Raw genomic sequence first — 20250 nt, 5'->3', positions numbered from 1 at the left:
TCTTAAATAAGGGACTACTTGGGTTCAAATCTTGGTTCCATTGTTTATTAAGTGGGCCTAATGTTTTTAAATACAATTCATGAGACTAATAAAACCTACTCTACAGTATTGTGAGGATTAAATGAGTTAACACATGTAAAGCACTTGGAATGGTGCCTCGAACAGAGAAAGCATTCAATTATTAGTATTTTAATATAAAAGGTGTTTAATAACTATTTGTTGAATGAGTAAAATAGAAGTTCAGAGTGAAAACACATCCTAAGTGCTAGGAGTATAAAGGCTCCCAAAACAGAAATTCACTGCTTATATGGAGCATACATTCCAGAGAGGGAGTAAGGAGAGACAATAAACAACCACATACATGATATACTCTTGGCTAGTGCTAAGAGCTATGTGGAAAAAGAAACAGGATTACTATATAGTGTTGGAGGTGTTTTTTCATAGAGCGATCAGGGGTAGATTTTTTAGTGAGATGAACAAGGAAGTGGATCTTTGCAGGGAAGAGTAAAGGTAAAGACAAGAGCAAAAAGCCAGTGTGGCTGACAGAAGACCACTGTAAGGACTCTGGATTTTATTTGTTTTTGATTTTGTTTTTTGAGGAAGATTAGCCCTGAGCTAACTGCTGCCAATCCTCCTCTTTTTGCTGAGGAAGACTGGACCTGAGCTAAGATCTGTGCCCATCTTCCTCTACATTATATGTGGGATGCCTGCCACAGCATGGCTTGCCAAGAGGTGCCATGTCCGCACCGGGGATCCGAACCGGCGAACCCCAGGCTGCCGAAGTGGAAGTGCGCACTTAACTGCTGCGCCATGGGGCTGGCCCCAGGACTCTGGATTTTAATCTGAGTGTGATGAGAAGATACTAGAATTCTGAACATAAAATAGCTAAGGAAGAAGGAGATTTCTTCATAAGTATATCTCATTTCAGTCTCAAGTCTCAAATAGCATTTTTCCCATCAAGAAATGGAAATCATACGGAAAAGTTACTGCTAATAAGCAATAATAATCAATACAAATAGAAGTTATTCTTAACAGATTCTTTCACACCATCCCACACCACTGCAGTTTCACCCAAATGGAGGGTTTTGACAAGACAAAGGAGCAGGCAATTACTGCCATTAAGAGGTTTTATCATCCAGTAATCTGTTATCAGTGTTCCTACTTTTACTCATTGGTAAGGAAAAGTACCATCCCCTGTTTTCGGCAGCTTTCTATACCACATCAAGTTAAGCAATATGAGGATAAGTAGCAGACGTAGCATTCACTTAAAGAGAAGTGAGGATAACAATAATCATCATCATGGTACTGAATTGGAAATAATTAGACTACCACTCTATACTGCCTCTTAAAGCAAAACAAAACCAAAAAAAACCCTCTCTATTGTTCCTTTTGGGAGATAACAGACCAAAGCTGAATATAAATCAGCATCTTAGTATTTCCTTTGTTTAGCCTAGAAAGAAGAGGACTAATGGTGAGGGATCCTGGAATTACAAACATGCTCACCACATTACTAAGAAAAAGTAATTATAGTAAAGGATAATTTTATCATTTTGGACTGTATGGAAAAAATACTCTAGCTAGATGCTTTATGAAGTCAGGTCAAAAAATGATCACTGAGTCGGAGAGCAGTGGTGTCATATGCCTCCAGCATAAAATACAGCCGATGCACTCAGAAAATAAGAATAAGAAACAGAGAAATGATAGATATAGAATGAGAAATAACTAAGAACTGTGCAAAGGCTGGTTATTCTGGGAGTGAGAAAAAAAGGCAGGTATATTGCAATATAGTTTTCTTTTAGAAAGTAATTAAGTCCTAATGTGTTAATTTATTATTTCAATTTTAAATGGAAGAAAATAAAGTAGACTACATAGAATGTCATAGATGAGTCCGGAATATTGACTGATACGGACAGAAATCAATGTATATGGTACCAAACTAAGCTTTACACAAATAAATGAAAAAAAACACACACTGTATACTTACCATTTTACATTCCCTCCCACATTCATACCATATCCACACCTAATACAAAATTCAAATATTTTAGATTTTTTAGCTTCAAATTTCTATATGAAAACATAAGTGTGTGATATTTCCCTGTATAATTCCTAGTATCAGTCATGAAATGGCTAAACAGTTATTAAAGTGTCGACGCCCAGTATGAAGTGACTTTTCTGATTCATAATGTTATATATAGGGAACACAGACTCTAGCAGATTGGAGTTGCAAAGAGTACAGAAGGGGTAGGGGCACCTGGCAAAAGGGTGACAGGGAATTATGACCTCCCACCACTATACCTATTAATTAAAAATATAGGCAGCCAGCATTTTGTAGAGTAATTAAGAGGGAAGCAAATCTTCAGGAGAAATCAAATGATAAAACCCTGTATTTTGAGTAAGTAGTAAGCAAAGACTAAGACCCTTCTATACTTAATAATAAGGGCCAGGAGACAAAAATATCCTAGTCCAGATGCTAAGAATACAGAAAAGAATCTTCAGAGCCTGTAAGAAAGGGAACAAAAGAAGATTCCATATTAAGTTGAAGAGAGCCAAAAGAGCTAAGAGTTACCATCATATACTTGCTGACGAGGGCCAGTAAATAATTACAGATCTGCACTGAATAATATTTATAGTTGTTATTTATGATTAAGCTAAACTAGTATTTAATAATATACTTTTTACTAACCTGTATATATGTAGTTCTGGCAACATGAATGAGCTAACATAGACCCTTCTTTTTGGCTCAAACACAAAGAAATGCTTAAAAAGAAAAGAGCTCAAAGGAAAGAAGCAAATCTCCATGAGCTTCCAAGAAGGAATTTAAATCCCAAGTGAAAAGAAATGATGGGATAGGAGCTGGAGTTTTAAAGAACACACAAGAACAGGAGTCTTGGACGTGAGCATGAACAAGATGAGGGGCTGAAACTGACACTCCCCACATACGGGAACTTCTCATTCCAAAGAGGGAACTAAAAGTCTCTGCTCATCAGGGCAGGAAGGCCGCAATGAAGCTTATCACTGGCCCAGGACTCTGTCAGGGAGGTTGAAAAAAAAGAAATGAGTCTCTTATTAAAGTGTGGAATCAATGTGTATAGCCGCTGTGGGTCAGGATTCCCCAAGTGGAGAAATTAATGTAAAAAAAGTTCTTAGAATAGTGAAACCTCTGGAGTACCTGATATAAGTATAAAAGCCAATCTCTAGGATGCTTCCACAACACACTGAAAAAAAATACCGGCTGCAGACATGCTTACAAACAAAAATTGAGAGGAAATAATTGGCCACAACAGAGAGAAAAGATGCAACAGACTGAAAGGTTAGCACTTGAGATAACAGAAAAAATTTGAAAGGGACTATAAATGAAGTATTTTTATGTAATTAGGAAACAAAGGGAGAAAGACAAGCTATGTTGAAAAACCAGGACACCATAAAAGAAGGAGGGGTGGAATTGAAAAAGAACTGGATACAAATTCTAGAAATGAAAAGTCATTTAAAAAAATTCAACAGATGGATTAAGTAGAAGATTAGGCACAGGATCAAAGAACTGGAAAGCAGCCTGAGAAAACTATCCAGAATACAGCACAGAGAGATAAATGATGAAACTGAGATTAAAGGGCGCAGAGCAATATTAATCCAGGTTGATCTGTGGATCAGTGCCAGTCCACAAACTGTTACTGGTTCATGGTATAGAAAGTGACAGCAAGCATTTAGAAACTTCTATAACAGTTTGATATTGTTGTGAGTCTTACATTTTACAAAAATAACAGTCCACAATGGATTGGAAATTAAAAACAAACTGATGTTTTACCACAGATGGTTTGAGAATCACTGACACATGGGGATAGAAATAGGGGGTGTTCACTGTACAATGTATTGCAAGTTACAGAAGGAGAATATGGATAATTTGAAGCATCAATATTTGAAGAGATAAGAGTTAAAAATTTCCCTGGAAATTCATGGAAGACATGACTCTTTAGTACTAAAATTATTTGATGCTCAAGAAGATATGGGGAGAAACATGAATTAAGAGCATGAAATAGAGTCTTGGATCTGTGACTTATAAATTGTGTGACTTTGGACAAATTATTTAATTTCTCTGAGCCCTGGTTTCCTGATCTTTAATGGAGATTATAGTACTACTGAAACAAGGGCACTCCTGGGAGAATTAGATAATATACTTAAAATGTGTAGCACAGTGTCAGGCACTCAACAGGCACTCAATTACTACTGGCTGGTTTTTCTTCTTCTTAATAACATAATCCCGAGTGGACAATACTTAGAGGCAGAGTCTACAGAAAACCTATTCTTGAAACCCACCCTGAGAGATCACATTATCTTCTTCTCTCAAAGCAGAAGTAAATTAATTTATACTTAAAAGATAATTTTCAAATATTTAGATGAAAATGAATGTTTTTACATTTGAAGAAAGCAAATGCAGTATTAAAATTACCTCTACAAGCAGTTTTCCAAAAGTTTTCCTCTCCAGGGCATACTTGGTAGCTTCATCCAAAGCTCTTTGTGCTAGTCCCACAGCACCAGCTGCTACCTAGTTTTTCAACATTTCACAAAGCAAAAGTTCATGTTGTCTTTAAAACACACAGTAATGGATATTTGCCTAAAATTATAAATTAAGGATTATACAAAGAGGAGAAGAGCTATAGGTTAAGGCAAGAATAGAATGAAGGGAGGAGGGGGTACACGCACTTAAATTTATATTATTTATGAATTAAAGATTAATGGAAGGCATTGGTGAGGCACAGGATCACAGCCTAGAGACAAGTCATTCCTTCTCCTTAACAAAGGAAAGCTTCTTAGGGGAAACTTTTTTTTTTTTTTTAAGGATGATTAGCCCTGAGCTAATATCTGTGCCAGTCTTCCTGTGTTTTGTATGTGAGTTACCACCACAGCATGCATGGCTGACAAGTCCATGCTCAGGATCCGAACCTGTGAACCTGGGCCCCCAAACTTAACCTCTAAGCCATGGGGCACGTGTGAGGTGGGAAACATTCTTAATGAGTGAGGGAAGAGGCAGTGAGAACGTATCAGCAGGAATGGTTAAATTAAGTGTGAATTGCCTCTCCGTAAATCTAGCAGCGACTACAGTAGTTTTTTATTTGCTAAAATACTTTCTCTAACAGGCAGCAGGAGAGTTGAAGAATTCTAAAAAAATAAAGAAAAATACAATCTCTCTATCCTTAATAAAAGCAGCAGATATTTAAAAAGAATATACACACCAATCATATAATGTTAAAATAAAATCATTCAATGTAATAAATGAAAGATCCTATAAAGATTACCAAGTCATATTACTTACTGGAGGTCTGGTTTTATCAAAACTTCCCATTGCAATTTTGAAACCAGCTCCCTCACCAATTAAAACATTTTCCTTAGGCACTTTCACATCTTCAAAGACAATTCCTCTTGTATCTGAACATCGCTGGCCCATATTTAATTCCTGATAAGGAAAACGATATATATTAAGCAACATTTTGAGCTAGCATGAGTTTTTGCTGTAACCACTGTTTTACGACTCTGCAATTGTCTAACACAGGAGTCGACAAACTATGGCCTGCAATGCCTGTTTCGTAAAGACAGCTCTGTTGGAATACACTCACACCTACTCTACCTGTCATCTATGGCTGCTTTCTTGATACAATGGCAGAAAAGAGTAGTTGTGACAGAGACCATATGGTCCTCAAAGTCTAAAATATTTAGCGTCTGGATCTAAAAAGAATTTGTCAACCCCTAGTCTAAAACAATGTTTCACAAACTTTGAAACCAGCACTAGTCTGAAGATCTACAAGTACATACTACCTACAAAGACAAATTTTATTAGATGTTTGAAGGCTTTTTTACCATGCCAGGAAAAACATTAAGCAAATGTAATCTGATCTGGGACAGTTTAATTTTAGCTTACCTAATAGAGCTAGCAAAATAATATAATGAGCAAAAGCTAAATTTGTGTTTCTCTCCAACTCTTTCTTAAAATTAGGTTTACTGAGGTAGAATTTACATATAGAGAAATTCACCCTTTTTACATATACTTTTGTAATAGTTTTGACAAATGTATATGTGTATAGCCACTGCCACAATCAAGATACAGATTTCGGCACCTCAAAAAGTTCCCCTGTTACCCCTTTGTAGTCAATTCTCTTACTCTATTTTCAGGCCCAAGCAATTACTGATCTGATTTCTGTCCATAGTTTTTCCTTTTGTAGAATGTCATATACCTGGAATAATAAAGCCAGGCTTTTGTGTCTGACTTTTCACTTAGTACTTTTGAGATTCATCCATGTTGCTGCTGACCAGTAATTCATTTCTTTTACTGCTGAGTAGTATTCCACTATATGGGGGTACCATATATCCATTATCCATTCACCAGTGGATGGACATTCCCCAACCCCCACCCCATTTAGCAATCATAAATAAAGGTGCTATAAACATTCGTTTATAGGTCTTTGTTTTCATTTCTCTTGGATAAATATCTAGGAGTGCTGGGTATGTGGTAACTGTATGTTTAACTTTATAAGAAACTGCTAAAGTAGCTATATTCCCTCAATTTTTTGTTATAAAAATTTTCAAACCAACAGAAGAGTTTCAACAGTAGTATAATGAATACCTATATACCCTTTACCCAGATTCACCAACTGTCAACATTTTGCCACATTTGTTTTATTTCTCTGTGTGTGTAACTATAGCATTATTTGCTGTATTATTTGAGAGAAAGTTGCAGACATTGTAACTCTTCTCCTTAAGGAAAAGAAATTTTTTGCTCCCGTTTTTAATAAGCAGGCTGAGAAGCAAAGGCAATGGGAAGAGAGAGCAGTAAACGAATTCTTCAATTTGTTTGCTTTAATATTAACAGTCTGCCCTCAGGTTTGAAGAACTGGTGACAATAATACAGTTTGACTCAGAAGGAAACCAACATCTCTTTATTTTGTCTTTATAAGTTGATAAACTCTAGTACGTTAGACCCTCACTCAGATATAATCAGAAAACACTGTTTACAAAAACACTACTCTGTTTCCCAGTGGTGGTGTTCAGGGCAGGCTGTCCCAAGATGCGCCACTCTGGGAACAGATTATTTCCAAGCTGAAGACAATAAAGGCTCAGAAGACTCAGGAAGAATATCTGGCCTTCCCCCAAATTGGCTAAGAGTTTAAGATAGAAGGCCTGATCCAGGAAGGAGCTAACACCACGAGGTAACTATAGTATAATGTAAAATAGGTGTGATAAAAAAATGCACCAACAAGCCATCTCATGAAAATTCTGTCTCTTGGGCCACATTCTCTATAGGTGGTGCAATAAACCATTATCTAAGAACCATTTGATTTTCCATCTCCATGTGAATTGCCTTCCTCCCCTCTGAAGTCCCAAACCACTACCCCCAACATCCTCCTTTATGTTTGGCTGAGATGATACTTAAGGGGACAACTTTGGCCAGTGTGGCGAGTTGCTCAGTTTTCCTGGGTTTCTCCCATGTAGACATGTTGTTAAACTTTGTTTTATTTTCTCCTGCTCACCTGCCTTTCTAATTATTTGAGCAGCCATAAGAACCTTAAGGGAAAGGTGAGGGGGGAATTCTCCCTCTTCCTCTATACAAGACTCACCTCAAACACCACAACAGTCAAAACCAAAATGCTTCCTGGACTCATTTCAAGCCATATAATTTCTAAACACAAAATATCTTGAAAAGCATGAATTTCACAAATTTGTAATAAACGTCCGTATATTTCCAAAAAAGATTGAAGGAGTTAAGTTTAAATATAGACAATATAACTATGCTCCCCAAGGGCAGGGATTTTTGTCTGTTTTGAACCATTAACGTATCCCTGATACCTAGAATAGTACCTAGCAGATAGTATGAACTAAATAATAAATATTTATTGAATTAGAGATTTTTTTAAAGTGAGAAAATTGGGAAAAAAAATGAAATTAGAAACATCAAGATAAAATCAGAAGTGGGTTTACTACTGAAAAAAGTATAAGCTTTTAGGTCCTTTACACTTTCTAGAGATGGCCATAAATTTGGCCGTGAGTTTTCTAGCAACTATCCCTAAAAAGGAAACATGAATAAAACATAAATAAACCAATTGCTTGGAAGAAGCACAACCATTCTTAGTACTTATATTTTGTTATATACAACAATGTTGTCATAGTCATATTTGTAAAGTGCAATCTATCCTTCATATCTACTCTTAAAAAGAAAATAAAGAATGACAGTGTCAGAAACTGCATTGGGCAAGTTCCCAGGACACCTCAGTACTGATCTCAACTCTGCCTCTCAGTATGTCACCTTGAGTGAATCACACTACTTGGCTCTGTTTCAATATTCAGCAGACAGACTGAAATAAATAATGTGTAGGGTGTCTTCCACCTTCAATATTCTATGACCTAAAAGAGAAGTTACCCCTCGTATATACTGTAGCAACATGCTTCCATTTTAAAGAAGCTTGGGTACAACAGAAAGATTCTCATGACTTAAGAAAACAAGATTCTACGAACAGACAGGACTAGTTTAGAAGTTTTCATAACTTGCTCAATTCAAATTAGCCTTTCGGGTTCAGGTTATGCCACCTTTAGTCTAATATCTGACCAGATAATGTACCTTTCCTCATCTGGGAGGAAAAATATATATTTATGTAACGTTTAGTAATTCTTAGTTAAGTAACTTCTATAATTTCTCCTTTGCCTTAGATATAGACATCATCTGATCATTAATAGGTTTTCTTTTTTACAAATCCATTTTGCAAAGAAGAGTTTTACAGTTGTAAAATTCAGTCTCTTCTTCCTATTCTCAGAGTTATAATCTTAAACCATGCTTCACTAGCTCTCACTAGGACTACTTTAATGACTTCATTTCATTTCTTTCTTTCTTTGATTTGTTAAATTTTAAACTCTTTTTCTCTTTAGTCTACTTCAAATGCTACTGCTAAATTATCTCCACACGTTCAGATAACAACCCTTTTCAAGTATGTTAAATTACCTTTTCCTATTTAAATAAAATTTTTCTTGCCTTCCTACATTCAATAGGCTCTTTGCCATTTCCACACATTTCTCAGGCACAGATTTTTCTCTTAGTGTTGTTGATTACCTTGAGTAATCAATTTATGTCACATTGTTTTAATCCATAGAATGGGCATAATGCCACTTACCCTACCTGAAAGGTTGCTGTGAGGAAAGAAAAAGAGCGGGAAAGCCTTTGAAGTAACTAAAACTCTTTTACTGGGCAGGCCATAGGAATGACAGTTTGATTTCTGCTTCATCATCCCTCACTATTGTTATCAGCATTCTCCATAGACTGGCACCACGAATGGCCACTCTCAAATAATGATCTGAAATGACTATTCTCAACTTAAAATCTTCAGCAATATACAGACTATTTCACATAATAACATCAAAACACAACTTTATTTTTATTTCAATTTAATACAAACAAAATGTTTTCAGTAAAGGAAACATAATAGTAATTTTGAAATTCACAGTTAAAATAATATTTGAGGGTTTCATCACTGATAAATATACACTTTACCTTTCTTCCAATCTGTACTCCTGGGGTATCTGCTTCCACAATAAACCCAGTAAAGGCTTTATTAGCAGGAGCCTTAGGATCCAGATCAGTACGAGCCAACAAAAAATACCTAATATATATATGATGATAAAGATAATGACATCAGCAGATAATTCATGGTGACTGCTATCTCAGTTAATCCTCCCAACAATCTGAGTTATTATTACCCTCATTTTACAGATGAGGAAATGAAGAATCAGAGGTTTAAAAGCTTGCCAAGGGGCCAGCCCAGTGGTGCAGCAGTTAAGTTCACACATTCCGCTTTGGCAGCCCAGCGTTCGCTGGTTCAGATCCCAGGTACCGACATGGCACTGCTTGGCAAGCCATGCTGTGGTAGGCGTCCCACATATAAAGTAGAGGAACATGGGCACGGATGTTAGCTCAGGGCCAGTCTTCCTCAGCAAAAAGAGGAGGATTGGCAGCAGTTAGTTCAGAGCTAATCTTCCTCAAAAAAAAAAGGTAATGTAAAATAAAAGGAAAGTATGTGCATGTTGGAAGTGGCACTTTTTCTTTCTCAAAACTAGTTTAATTCTTTAAGGAACAAGCTATCTGGAAAAGGAGGGCAAATAGGGCTGGCTGTGAAAAAGAGTAATATGAGATAGAGATCCCTATGTTCTGACTACTGTCCTCTTTATACAGCAAAATCAGTGTTTTTGTTACAGCTGAATTACTATGAATATTTGCTGGGTATTCCTTCCAGATGAATTTTTCCGAGAAAGATTTTAAAATGAAACATCAGGAAAAAAGGCCAAATATCCATGTAATCCATGTTCTACCTAGCCTGGTATAGGAAAATTTTTAAAAAATTCCTTAAACAACAAATTTATTTTCTATGCTTAAAACTAATAAATTATCATTCATTCTACAGTTTTACTTAATAGTAAAAAATAGTAAAAATTGTTTTCTAGTTTCATATATTACCTAATTTGTCTTACTACACGAAGAGCTATATTTAATGAGTTTTTACAATTATGAAAACTTCTAACTGCATTCTTAAATTTCTCTCCACTTGTCAAATTTTAATCATTTCTTCACTTTTTTATCACTTGCTGATATTATGATGACTTACTTAAAGAAAATGATATAGCACTCCATAATACTGGACACTTATAAAGGGACTGATAGACAGGTGTGCAATTAATGACTTCCTGGTAGGCTTATTCCCAGGAACAATGCTTCACTTGCCAGAAAACTGCACTGCAGAGCACATATACATACTGAATCAAAATCTGTGCAGACAAGGAAAGAGACCCCATTTAGTTCACTATTTCAGTCATCAGAAAGTCCTTCTTCTAGGAAGTCTCTATTTATATACTTGCAGTGCTGGGTAAATACGTTATTTTCCATGACAACTTTACACACACTGGACAGCACTGTTGTTGGAAAGCTTGTCCCTACGTTCACCTATATTCTACATTTTTCTAACTTTCACCCATTAATTCTAAACTGTCTTCCTGAAGCAAACGTACAAGCCTGCTCTTCTTTCTGTATGACATGATTTAAAAAATTTCAAAATTCTTCCAAAATAACCAAACCTAATTCCTTTACTCTTCATAGGACATGTTTTCTAGGCTCCTCCTAATGCAAGACACTTCTTTCTGAATTGATTCCATTTTGTCAACGCATGTCTTAAAACGTGTTGCCTAGAACAGCTACCATTATTTCCCTCTTGTTTGATAGTATACTTCTATTACAGTCACGCATCACTTAAAGACGGGGAAACATCCTGAGAAACGTGGTGTTAGGCGATTCTGTCTGATGTGGGACCATCAAAGTGTACCTATACAAACCAAATGGTATAGTATAGCTTACTACACACTTAGGCTATATGATACTAATCTTATGGGACCACTGTCGTGGCTTGCTGTTGACTGAAACGTCACACAGCACACGAGTGTCCTATACTTCAGCCTGAAATTACGTAAGCTTCTTAAAGGCACATATATCACACTGTTGATTCTATTGAACCTATAGTTTCTTATTAATCTTTCTTCATCTTTTTCCACAAATAATGCTATCAAATATGTTTTTCTCCAACATTTTATATTTATATAAATGATTTTATGATCCTTTGTTGAACTTCACGTTATTTGGACCTATATATTTGGACCTTTTAGATTTTATTAAAGTTATATTCTGTCTTCTCTAAGAGATAATGTGAATTTTAAGACTGCCTTTGCTTATTGCTCAGAATCAGAGAAATGTGCTTTACTAGTGGCTTCCCTTTTTCCTCAGAGTCTTAGGGGGACGGTTCCAGGAGGTGCTGGTGTCGGGTATGGAGAGAGGAAAGAGTAAGCCCAGTTGATAGAGCTCTAGCTTTCCTAACCAGAGTCAACCAGAGCAGGTGTTTCTGTTTTATTTAATTTTACAAATTAAACTTCTTAGAGTTAATTTGAAGAAATAGTTCAGGGCTTAAAAATAATTTTTGAAAATCACTGAACTATTTTGATGATCTTTTATGGACCTTCCAGTTCCATGAATAAACTTATCTTAATTGTGATGGTTTAATAATGAAGGAAAGAAGAGAGGGGAGATTCTGAATATCAAGTAATTAAGATGCAATATACAGAGATGTTTTAAACAACATACCAATTAGCTTTTCCTCCATTGGTTATCCACATCTTCTGACCATTAATAATATATTCATCTCCTTTCTTTTCTGCTTTGGTCTTTATACCAGCTACATCAGAACCTGCTCCAGGTTCTGTTACACAGTAGGCCTTGAATATACAGAAAGAAGAGAAAAAATTTAAATGTTAATTATTAAATTATGAACGTTTAGAACCAGGAGTGTATTTTATTTTTTAATCTAGTATTTTAAGTATTTTAAAAACACCTGAAAATAAAATATTCTTAGAGAATCAAATAAGCTACTCAAATGTAAAAACATTTAATATATAATTTAAAACTAGGTGTAGTATACCAATAAACCATATTGAAAATTAAAATGTTAGATATCTTCAACCAAGTTAAATTCTATTTCACACGTACTCATTCATTCAAACATTTACTGAGTATCTACTACGTACCAGGTTATGAACGAGGAGAAGGGAAAGCCAGAGATGAAAAACACCCTGTCCTCAAGATTTTCACAATGTAACAGTGGAGATCAATCCTATATTATAATTATATATCTAAGTAAGTCATACACAATGAGCTTGAGAAACTAGCTTAGCTTTAGGGTGTTAAAGAAAGCTTCCCAGAGGTGATGTTTAAATTAAGTCTCAAAAAAGAAAAAGGAATTCTTTGGGGGTACGGAAAAGGAAGAATAACATATGCAATGATACTGAGATAAGAAGCAGGGTTACTGTGTTTGTAATACAAAAGTACCAGAGTTCCATAACATGTAAACTCTGTGCATCGAAGGGAATGGTACACAATGAGTCTGGAAAGAGAAGGAAACCGATGACCAAGAACCCTTAAAAATCACACTAAGAAGTTAAAATTTTATCTGGTAACAAGAGGGGAGTCTCTTTAGGCTCTTAAACAGAGGAGTGACAAGATGTAAGCAGTAATGGATAAAGGGGATGGTGGAAGGTAAGCACTAGATAGTTAAAGTTCATTCAAGCTTACTTACCGACAGGTACTGTAGCTACAAGGCCTGAAGACACAAGTTTCTTCCCCTTAAGGCACTCATAGTCCAAAACAGTTCATTTTAATTAAAAGTAAGGGTACACAGGACATTAGAAATGATTACTTAGACCTGGAGGGGGTGGGGATGATGAGTGGTAAGGAGAGTGAAAAGAAGAGTAATAAGTAAAATTCACTGGAAGAGGTTAAGTTTTGAAGGATACATGAGTGAGGCAAGCAGATCAAAGGCACGGCAGGATGAAACGGCAGCTGCACAGGGGAAGGTACCAGCAGTTCAGCACTGGAGCGTAAAGTGTGAAACTGAGAGCCCCCCAGAGGCTAAAGAGGCAGGCAGGGGCCTGGTCACGGAGGCTGAGGAACACGCCATGCTCAGGAGGGCATACTTTTATGCTTTCAACTAAATTTCACTCAACAGTTACTCTGGGGCCACGGAACCATAAGGAGTCAAGCACATGGGCTTCAGGGGAATCCAGAACCCCTTAGAATGCAAAAGTGAGGAGCAGGTGCATTTTTCTGAGGAAGTCAGATTCTAAAATGGGCTCACAAACTAAAAAATATGTTAGATACCATTGCCATAGATGAAATGGAACCACTCAATGTTTTTGTAAATGCAGGAGAGTGGCACAGTTAGATTTGCATTTTTTAATTATTACAAAGTATAAAGGATAGTTATTAAGGGGAGATAACAACAACAACAACCTCTCACTATCTTCCAGGTGCTTTTCTAAGTGCTTGACTCATTTAAACCTCACAATAACCTCTATGAAATGGGCACTGGCATCGACATTTTAAAAATAAGGAAACTGAGGCACAGTGAGGTTAAATAATTTGCCCAAGTTCACAGAGCTAGTAAGTGGCAGAAGTAACTACATAAGACTCGACTTAGGGACAAAACTCAGGAGGCTTTGCAATAACACAGGGGAAGAAATAAAGATTCAACTAAGACAGAAGCGAGAGAAGGGAAGAAGAGAAGATGGAGTTGAGAACTGTGGTGTGTAATCCACAAGACATGATGTTGGGGAGATAAAGAGGATGGTATGATGACTCAATATCGTGGTTTAGGCAACTTCCAATAAGGGATAATATAGAAGAGAAGCAGTTCTAAAGAGTGGGGAGAAAATCCTTTGGTTTAGGACACATTTACTTAAAGGTATTTAAGTCTTCCCAAGAAGAAACGTCTAACAAACACTGTAAAAATAAAACCAGAAAGAAAAATAATACTCTACAAGACATGCTTTGAGGTTCAAATAATTACTAATGGTGGACTATAAAATTGGCTCTATGTATCCTACATTCCAAAACCAAAAAATACTAGTTATAAGCATAACTTGTAAGTTATAAGCATGAACTGCCCATAAGCTGAAGTCTGGCATAGAGCAGGCAACTTATATATTGAGTAAATTAATGAATGAACAGCAGTTAAAGAGAAAGTTTCCCCTGGTCATTAGGTATCAAAGAAATTTCTTGAATATATTTTTGCAAAAGGGACACTATGTGAAGATATTCCTATAAAAATGTAAACATTTTGTTTTATCTTTACTATATCCCTTTTAGATATTATGCTATTTTCAGAAGAGATTTTGAGGTTAAGTGACTATGTAAGATCACACTGCTATTATATGGCTGAGCTAAGACTTGAAGCCAGGTCTTGGGACCCACATCCAGTGTTGTTCCAGTAACATTCCAGCTACTTCCTAGCTCCACTGGAAATGCACAGTTTTATGACAAGAGGTTTTTTTCACCATTATTAGGCTTTTTACAGAGACTTCTGGGTTCTAAGATCATGTCTGGACAAATGAGTTTACTGAATGTCTTGCCCATAACAAGCTCGTCCTAATAATCTAATACTTATTTCTAATTGTTTAATACTACATATATTTCACATACATACTTTTAAAAGATTTAACCTAATCTTTAAAGAATGAAATATGGTTTCTAATTTACTATTTTAATATTTTATATATATATCTGCAATAATATAATTAGTTTTGATTTTAGGAAACTTTTTGGCACTAAATGGTATTAAAAAATAACTATAGGGGTCAGCCTGGTAGTATAGTAGTTAAGTTCACACACACTGCTTTGGTGGCCTGGGGTCCATGGGTTCAGATCCTGGGGCAGACCTACACACCTCTCATCAAGCCATGCTGTGGTGGCGTCCACATACAAAATAAAGGAAGACTGGCACAGATGTTACCTCAGGGACAATCTTCCTCAAGCAAAAAGAGGAAGATTGGCAACAGATGTTCTAGCGCAGGGCCAATCTTCCTCACCAAAAAAAAAAAAAGAAAAACCACACGACATAGCGTGACCCTATGTGTGTATGGTGATGGATAAAAACTAGACTATTGGTGATGAAAACAATGCAATCTATACAAAAACTGAAATATAAAATAATGTACACCTGAAATTTACACGATGTTAAAAGCCAATATGACCTCAATAAAAATTATAACAACAATTATAGTGTGGACCATATGTCTCTCTGTACTCGCTTCCTGAGTCAGAGTATACTTGACCACATGATCTGGTAAAAGATTAAGTCTTATGAATATACAATAACAATATATCTATACGGTAAAGTTAAATCCAAAAACTTCTATCAACTTTTTCTGTATTGATTTTTACCATGATATTATTTTTAAAAGCAAAAGTCTTAAGGAATTTAAATATTCAATAATAGGGAGTAGTGACATAATTTACATTACATCCATGAGATAGCATATTATAAAGTAATAATAGCAGTCTTTAAAAAGAAGTAGAGCATAAGAAAATGCTCACGATGTTAAAAAGGATATAAAACTGCATACATAATATGACCTTAATTGTTAAAAATATATTTATATGTATTTAAAAATCAGATAGAAAATACAATAAGATAGTAATACCAGTTAACTTCATATGTGAGGGATTACAGACATTTTTGTTCTTCATACCTTTCTAAATCTTCTATACTATTTTTACAATCAGAAAAGTTAAAAAATATTGTTTTTTAAGAAGTTTAAGTAAAATAACATTGCATGAGGTATAATTTTACACATATTTATCAGGAGTCAAATAAGTAACTGATCTCAATGTAAATTAATCAAGACTTACAATTAATATACCTACTGACTATTTTCACTTTCACCCTTGGCTTCATATTTTGAGTACATCTATTGCTTTTGTGCACTAGAAGGGGAAAATGTATAGTAAACCTTTATTAATTCAGAGGTTAGAATAACTTAGGGACTACAGTGAATGTATTTTTACATATACTGAAGGTATTAATAATAAACAAAACTGCCAAAGAGATCTTTAAAATACTCAAACTACTTTTAAAGACTCTAATGTTTTAGAAATACCTATTTATAACTAATAAGATAATTACAAATATCCTTATCAGTGTATTAGGTAGGTTCTCCTAAGTATCTCTATGCTACAATTTTTAAGCCTATTTCTAATATTATATATATTACAGGAAAAGAATCTAGATGTTATACACAATTCTTAGACAATGTTGAGAATTAACCTACTACACTCTTATTTGTTGGAAAAAATTACCAATTAACTAGGAAATATGTAAAAACGTCTTTATTAACCAGTTTGCCTGAAATTTAGGTACCTAAAGTAAATAAAAAACATTTGTTTTCAAATATTACATTCTATTCTTTCAGACCAATTTTCACAATTAGCTCAAAACTAACAATAATTTACTATAGTTCAGTATCACAGTAACAACCTAAACTGAAATCTGTTCTACTAATAAACAAAAGTAAAACTCCTTATGTAAAAACACTTTCAGAATAGAACCTTAGTATGTGTGGAAGTGTATTTGTGTATCTTTTTTTTTTTAGGAAAATTAGCTAACATCTGCTCCCTATCCTCCTCTTTTTGCTGAGGAAGACTGGCCCTGAGCTAATATCTGTGCCCATCTTCCTCTACTTTATATGTGGGACGCCTACCACAGCATGGCTTGCCAAGTGGTGCCATGTCCACACCCAGGATCTGAACCGGCGAACCCCAGGCCGCCGAAGCGGAACATGTGAACTTAACCACTGCACCAAAATCCAATTTGAGTATTTCTCAGGGAATTAAATAAAATCTACAAATATTCTCCCAAGTCACTCGGTAATTCGACAAATAAACTGATATCTTTTCAGTCAGTTTATTAGGTCAAAAGACTACTAGTTCAAACATCTACTATCATACATTCAATCTGAACTTCCCGACACTGAACTTCTAACAATGGAGCACAGTGCTCCATTAAGCAGATATTTCTCTCCTGAAAATAAGCTAGGAGATTATTATAACATTGTTCTGGCATCACAGAAACATCACAAGTAGATATCTATCTTTCTCCTGGAAATAAGCAAGAGGATTTTTATGATTCTTTCTTTTCATCACAGAAACATCATTATACCTAAATACGTTAACTTTTGTCTTAATGTGAGATAGCCATGTATACATTAGATTGAAAAGGAGAACTAACACCCTCGTTAGCTTCTTTAAGTGCGAAATAAAGCAGCAGCTGCACATACTCACACACATCAGTGGCTCTTCAGTCAACCTCCCCAAATACTTCTTTTGTTGTTGATCGTTTCCAGCAATAATAACAGGAATTTGCTACCAAAGAAAAGGGATATCAAAAAAAACCAAGATATTTTCATTAGGTATGTAAATTTAGAGTTACAATAATTCAAAACAAAAGAATTATTTTCCCCCAAAGGATAAGTCCAAAGAAGTAGCCTTTATTCTACTTCTAGAGCCAAAACCATGAGAAAATAAATCTTTTAATCCACGTACATAAAATAAAGTTATTTATCTGTATTATGTAAAAATCTACTGTAGCAAAATACAAAACTGAAGAACTAAACGTAGGATAAATTAGGATAATTATCTATGACCAGGCCTCCTCAGAATCGCTCACTAAATTTCAGCTCTGCCAGCAGTGGCAGCAAGCCACCCTAATCCTTCTCCTGAATGCTGGTTTTTGGCCTTGCCATTGTTACCTAAGAACTGCCATTGAAGTAGCACCAAAATATACAGTTTTCCCACAAGGACAGCTAGGACTCCAAGTACTGCAGACAACAGGGCCAGAAAGATCAACTCTTGAAATAAGTGACTCCAGGCTTCGCTACAGAATCTTGTGTCCCTTTTTAAAGAACGCTGTGTTCCACCAACTAACCTAACCTAGCAAGAACTGTCTCATTAACAACAGCTCAGTTAGGCGATTAATTTTCTATAGGTAACTTACCCCCAGAGAATTTGCTTCAATAGCAGTCTGAACCCCTGTACATCCATAAGCCAATTCTTCAGTAATTAAACAGGCATCAAAAGTTCCAAGTCCAAGACCTCCTACAGTGTCAAAATGTTTTCAGAGCCCATTATAATATGCAATGCTTCTCAAGAGAAATAAAGGTGAACTATTGTAATTACTTCCAATATGACCTAATTGGTTTCAAAAGCAAATTTTCAAATACAGTATCTGTACCACAAGAAACTAACAAAGTGTTCTGGCTAGCACAGTAACAAATTATACCCCTCTAAAATAAGTTTTAAAAATTTCAAAAAATTATCTTACTATTTTTAACCTGGACCTATCTTCCTGTTTCAACTTGATTTTGTAAAAACTCGATTTAACTCTGCAAAAACTTAGACCCTTTAACCTGAGGAAAGGAATGACAATCTTGTAGGGAAAAAAAAGGCCTCAATAAAACGTAAAATCCAAGGTAAAATTAAAATGCAACAAATTGATCAACTCTAGATAGAGAAGTTACCAAGGTGTAGGATCAAGTTAAGGTTGGAATCAGCTATAAACAAGGAAAAATGCATTTAAGCATTGAGTACAAGGCTTCTAAATGCAGGAAAATGCTGAAGTCTGAACAAGGAGACAAAGGTAGCAAGCCATATCATGGCAACAAATATTTGAAAGAATGAGTAGAGTTCTACATTTTTTTCTTGTTCATACGCATTCTAGGATTAAAAATGGGAAGAAAGTTTACCACAACTCTCTGGAATGTGTGTATTCATTAAACCAAGTTCCCAGGCTCTTTTAATTAAGGGTACAGGGTACTAAAAGAAAAAAAAGATGAAGAAAGCCAGTCACATTTAAAATCTAGACAGTTTCATTATACAATCTTACAAAAAATGTAAAAGATTTTTCTCTCTTTAAAGAGTATATACCTACCTCGCCAGTTTTATCATATTCTGCAGCAACTGGCACTATTTCCTCCCTGGCAAATTTACGAGCAGTAGCTTGAAATTCTTTCTGCTGTTCAGTGAACTCTAAGGGAAAGTTATTAGGAAACATCAATAGGACAATGAGTTGAGGGAAAAAGTCCTAGGAAATCAGAATCTGGAAATTTATAATGAAGACTTCAACCTTTGATTAACCAGAAAGTCAAAGACTACTATGCTTTTGTACTCATCAAGATTTAACTGTACAATGTAAATAAATCTATGTAATTACAAACACCAAAGGAGATAGGTAAGATTTCTAGCTTTCATAAATGAGTAATAGATATAAACCTGAGTTTTTCTCTTCCGATTGGTGAGGAAAAAAATTTTTTTACTTATTACTAGTTCCTAAGCAGAGTTATCAAATGTTTACTAATACTGAAATGAAACTAATGTATAAGACATGCCCTGATCTTAGGAATCAATCCAACTAGGGAGATGAAACACACTCAGTGACCATAAACCATAAAAACCAATAATTTGTTCCAAAATATCATATAAGAATATCAATACCATAACTTCAATTTTACTCCTTTAAACTCAAGATAATTTAAATTGATAAATTAGCACAAAGCAATTGGTAAAAGTGGTGGGAAGGTTTCCCAAAAGGGAGTAACAACATAAAACTCTGCTGTAATGCTATACTAAGTGGTGTCCAAACAATTCAATTACATAAGATATAGGGTTGTATTATAAAATTAACAAAATCAATATGGTGGCTGGACTGAGGGCAGGAGTCAATCACTATTGACTTTTTTCAAATCCACACTATCATAGGGTTGTTTTCTTTTTCTTCTTCTTTTTTTTTTTTTTTTGCTGAGGAAGATTAGCTCTGAGCTAACATCTGTGCCAATCTTCCTGTATTTTATGTG

General features: G+C 35.3%; 1 protein-coding gene across 1 annotated transcript in view; it reads right to left on the bottom strand.

Moving 5' to 3' along the window:
* ACADM (acyl-CoA dehydrogenase medium chain) overlaps positions 1–20250 on the bottom strand; it is a 32735-nt gene that overhangs the window by 7203 nt on the left and 5282 nt on the right. Inside the window, exons 3-10 of the mRNA XM_014849492.3 lie at positions 19329–19426; positions 19144–19213; positions 18396–18496; positions 17684–17764; positions 12158–12288; positions 9530–9638; positions 5312–5452; positions 4448–4543 (exon numbers count right to left, since the gene is read on the bottom strand). Of these exons, the coding sequence (XP_014704978.1) occupies positions 4448–4543; positions 5312–5452; positions 9530–9638; positions 12158–12288; positions 17684–17764; positions 18396–18496; positions 19144–19213; positions 19329–19426 (827 nt within the window). The remainder of the gene's footprint in view (positions 1–4447; positions 4544–5311; positions 5453–9529; positions 9639–12157; positions 12289–17683; positions 17765–18395; positions 18497–19143; positions 19214–19328; positions 19427–20250) is intronic.

This window comes from Equus asinus, chromosome 16 (genome assembly GCF_041296235.1).
Source record: "Equus asinus isolate D_3611 breed Donkey chromosome 16, EquAss-T2T_v2, whole genome shotgun sequence".
Taxonomy (NCBI): Eukaryota; Metazoa; Chordata; class Mammalia; order Perissodactyla; family Equidae; genus Equus; species Equus asinus.
This window is presented reverse-complemented; position numbering and strand designations above follow the sequence as displayed.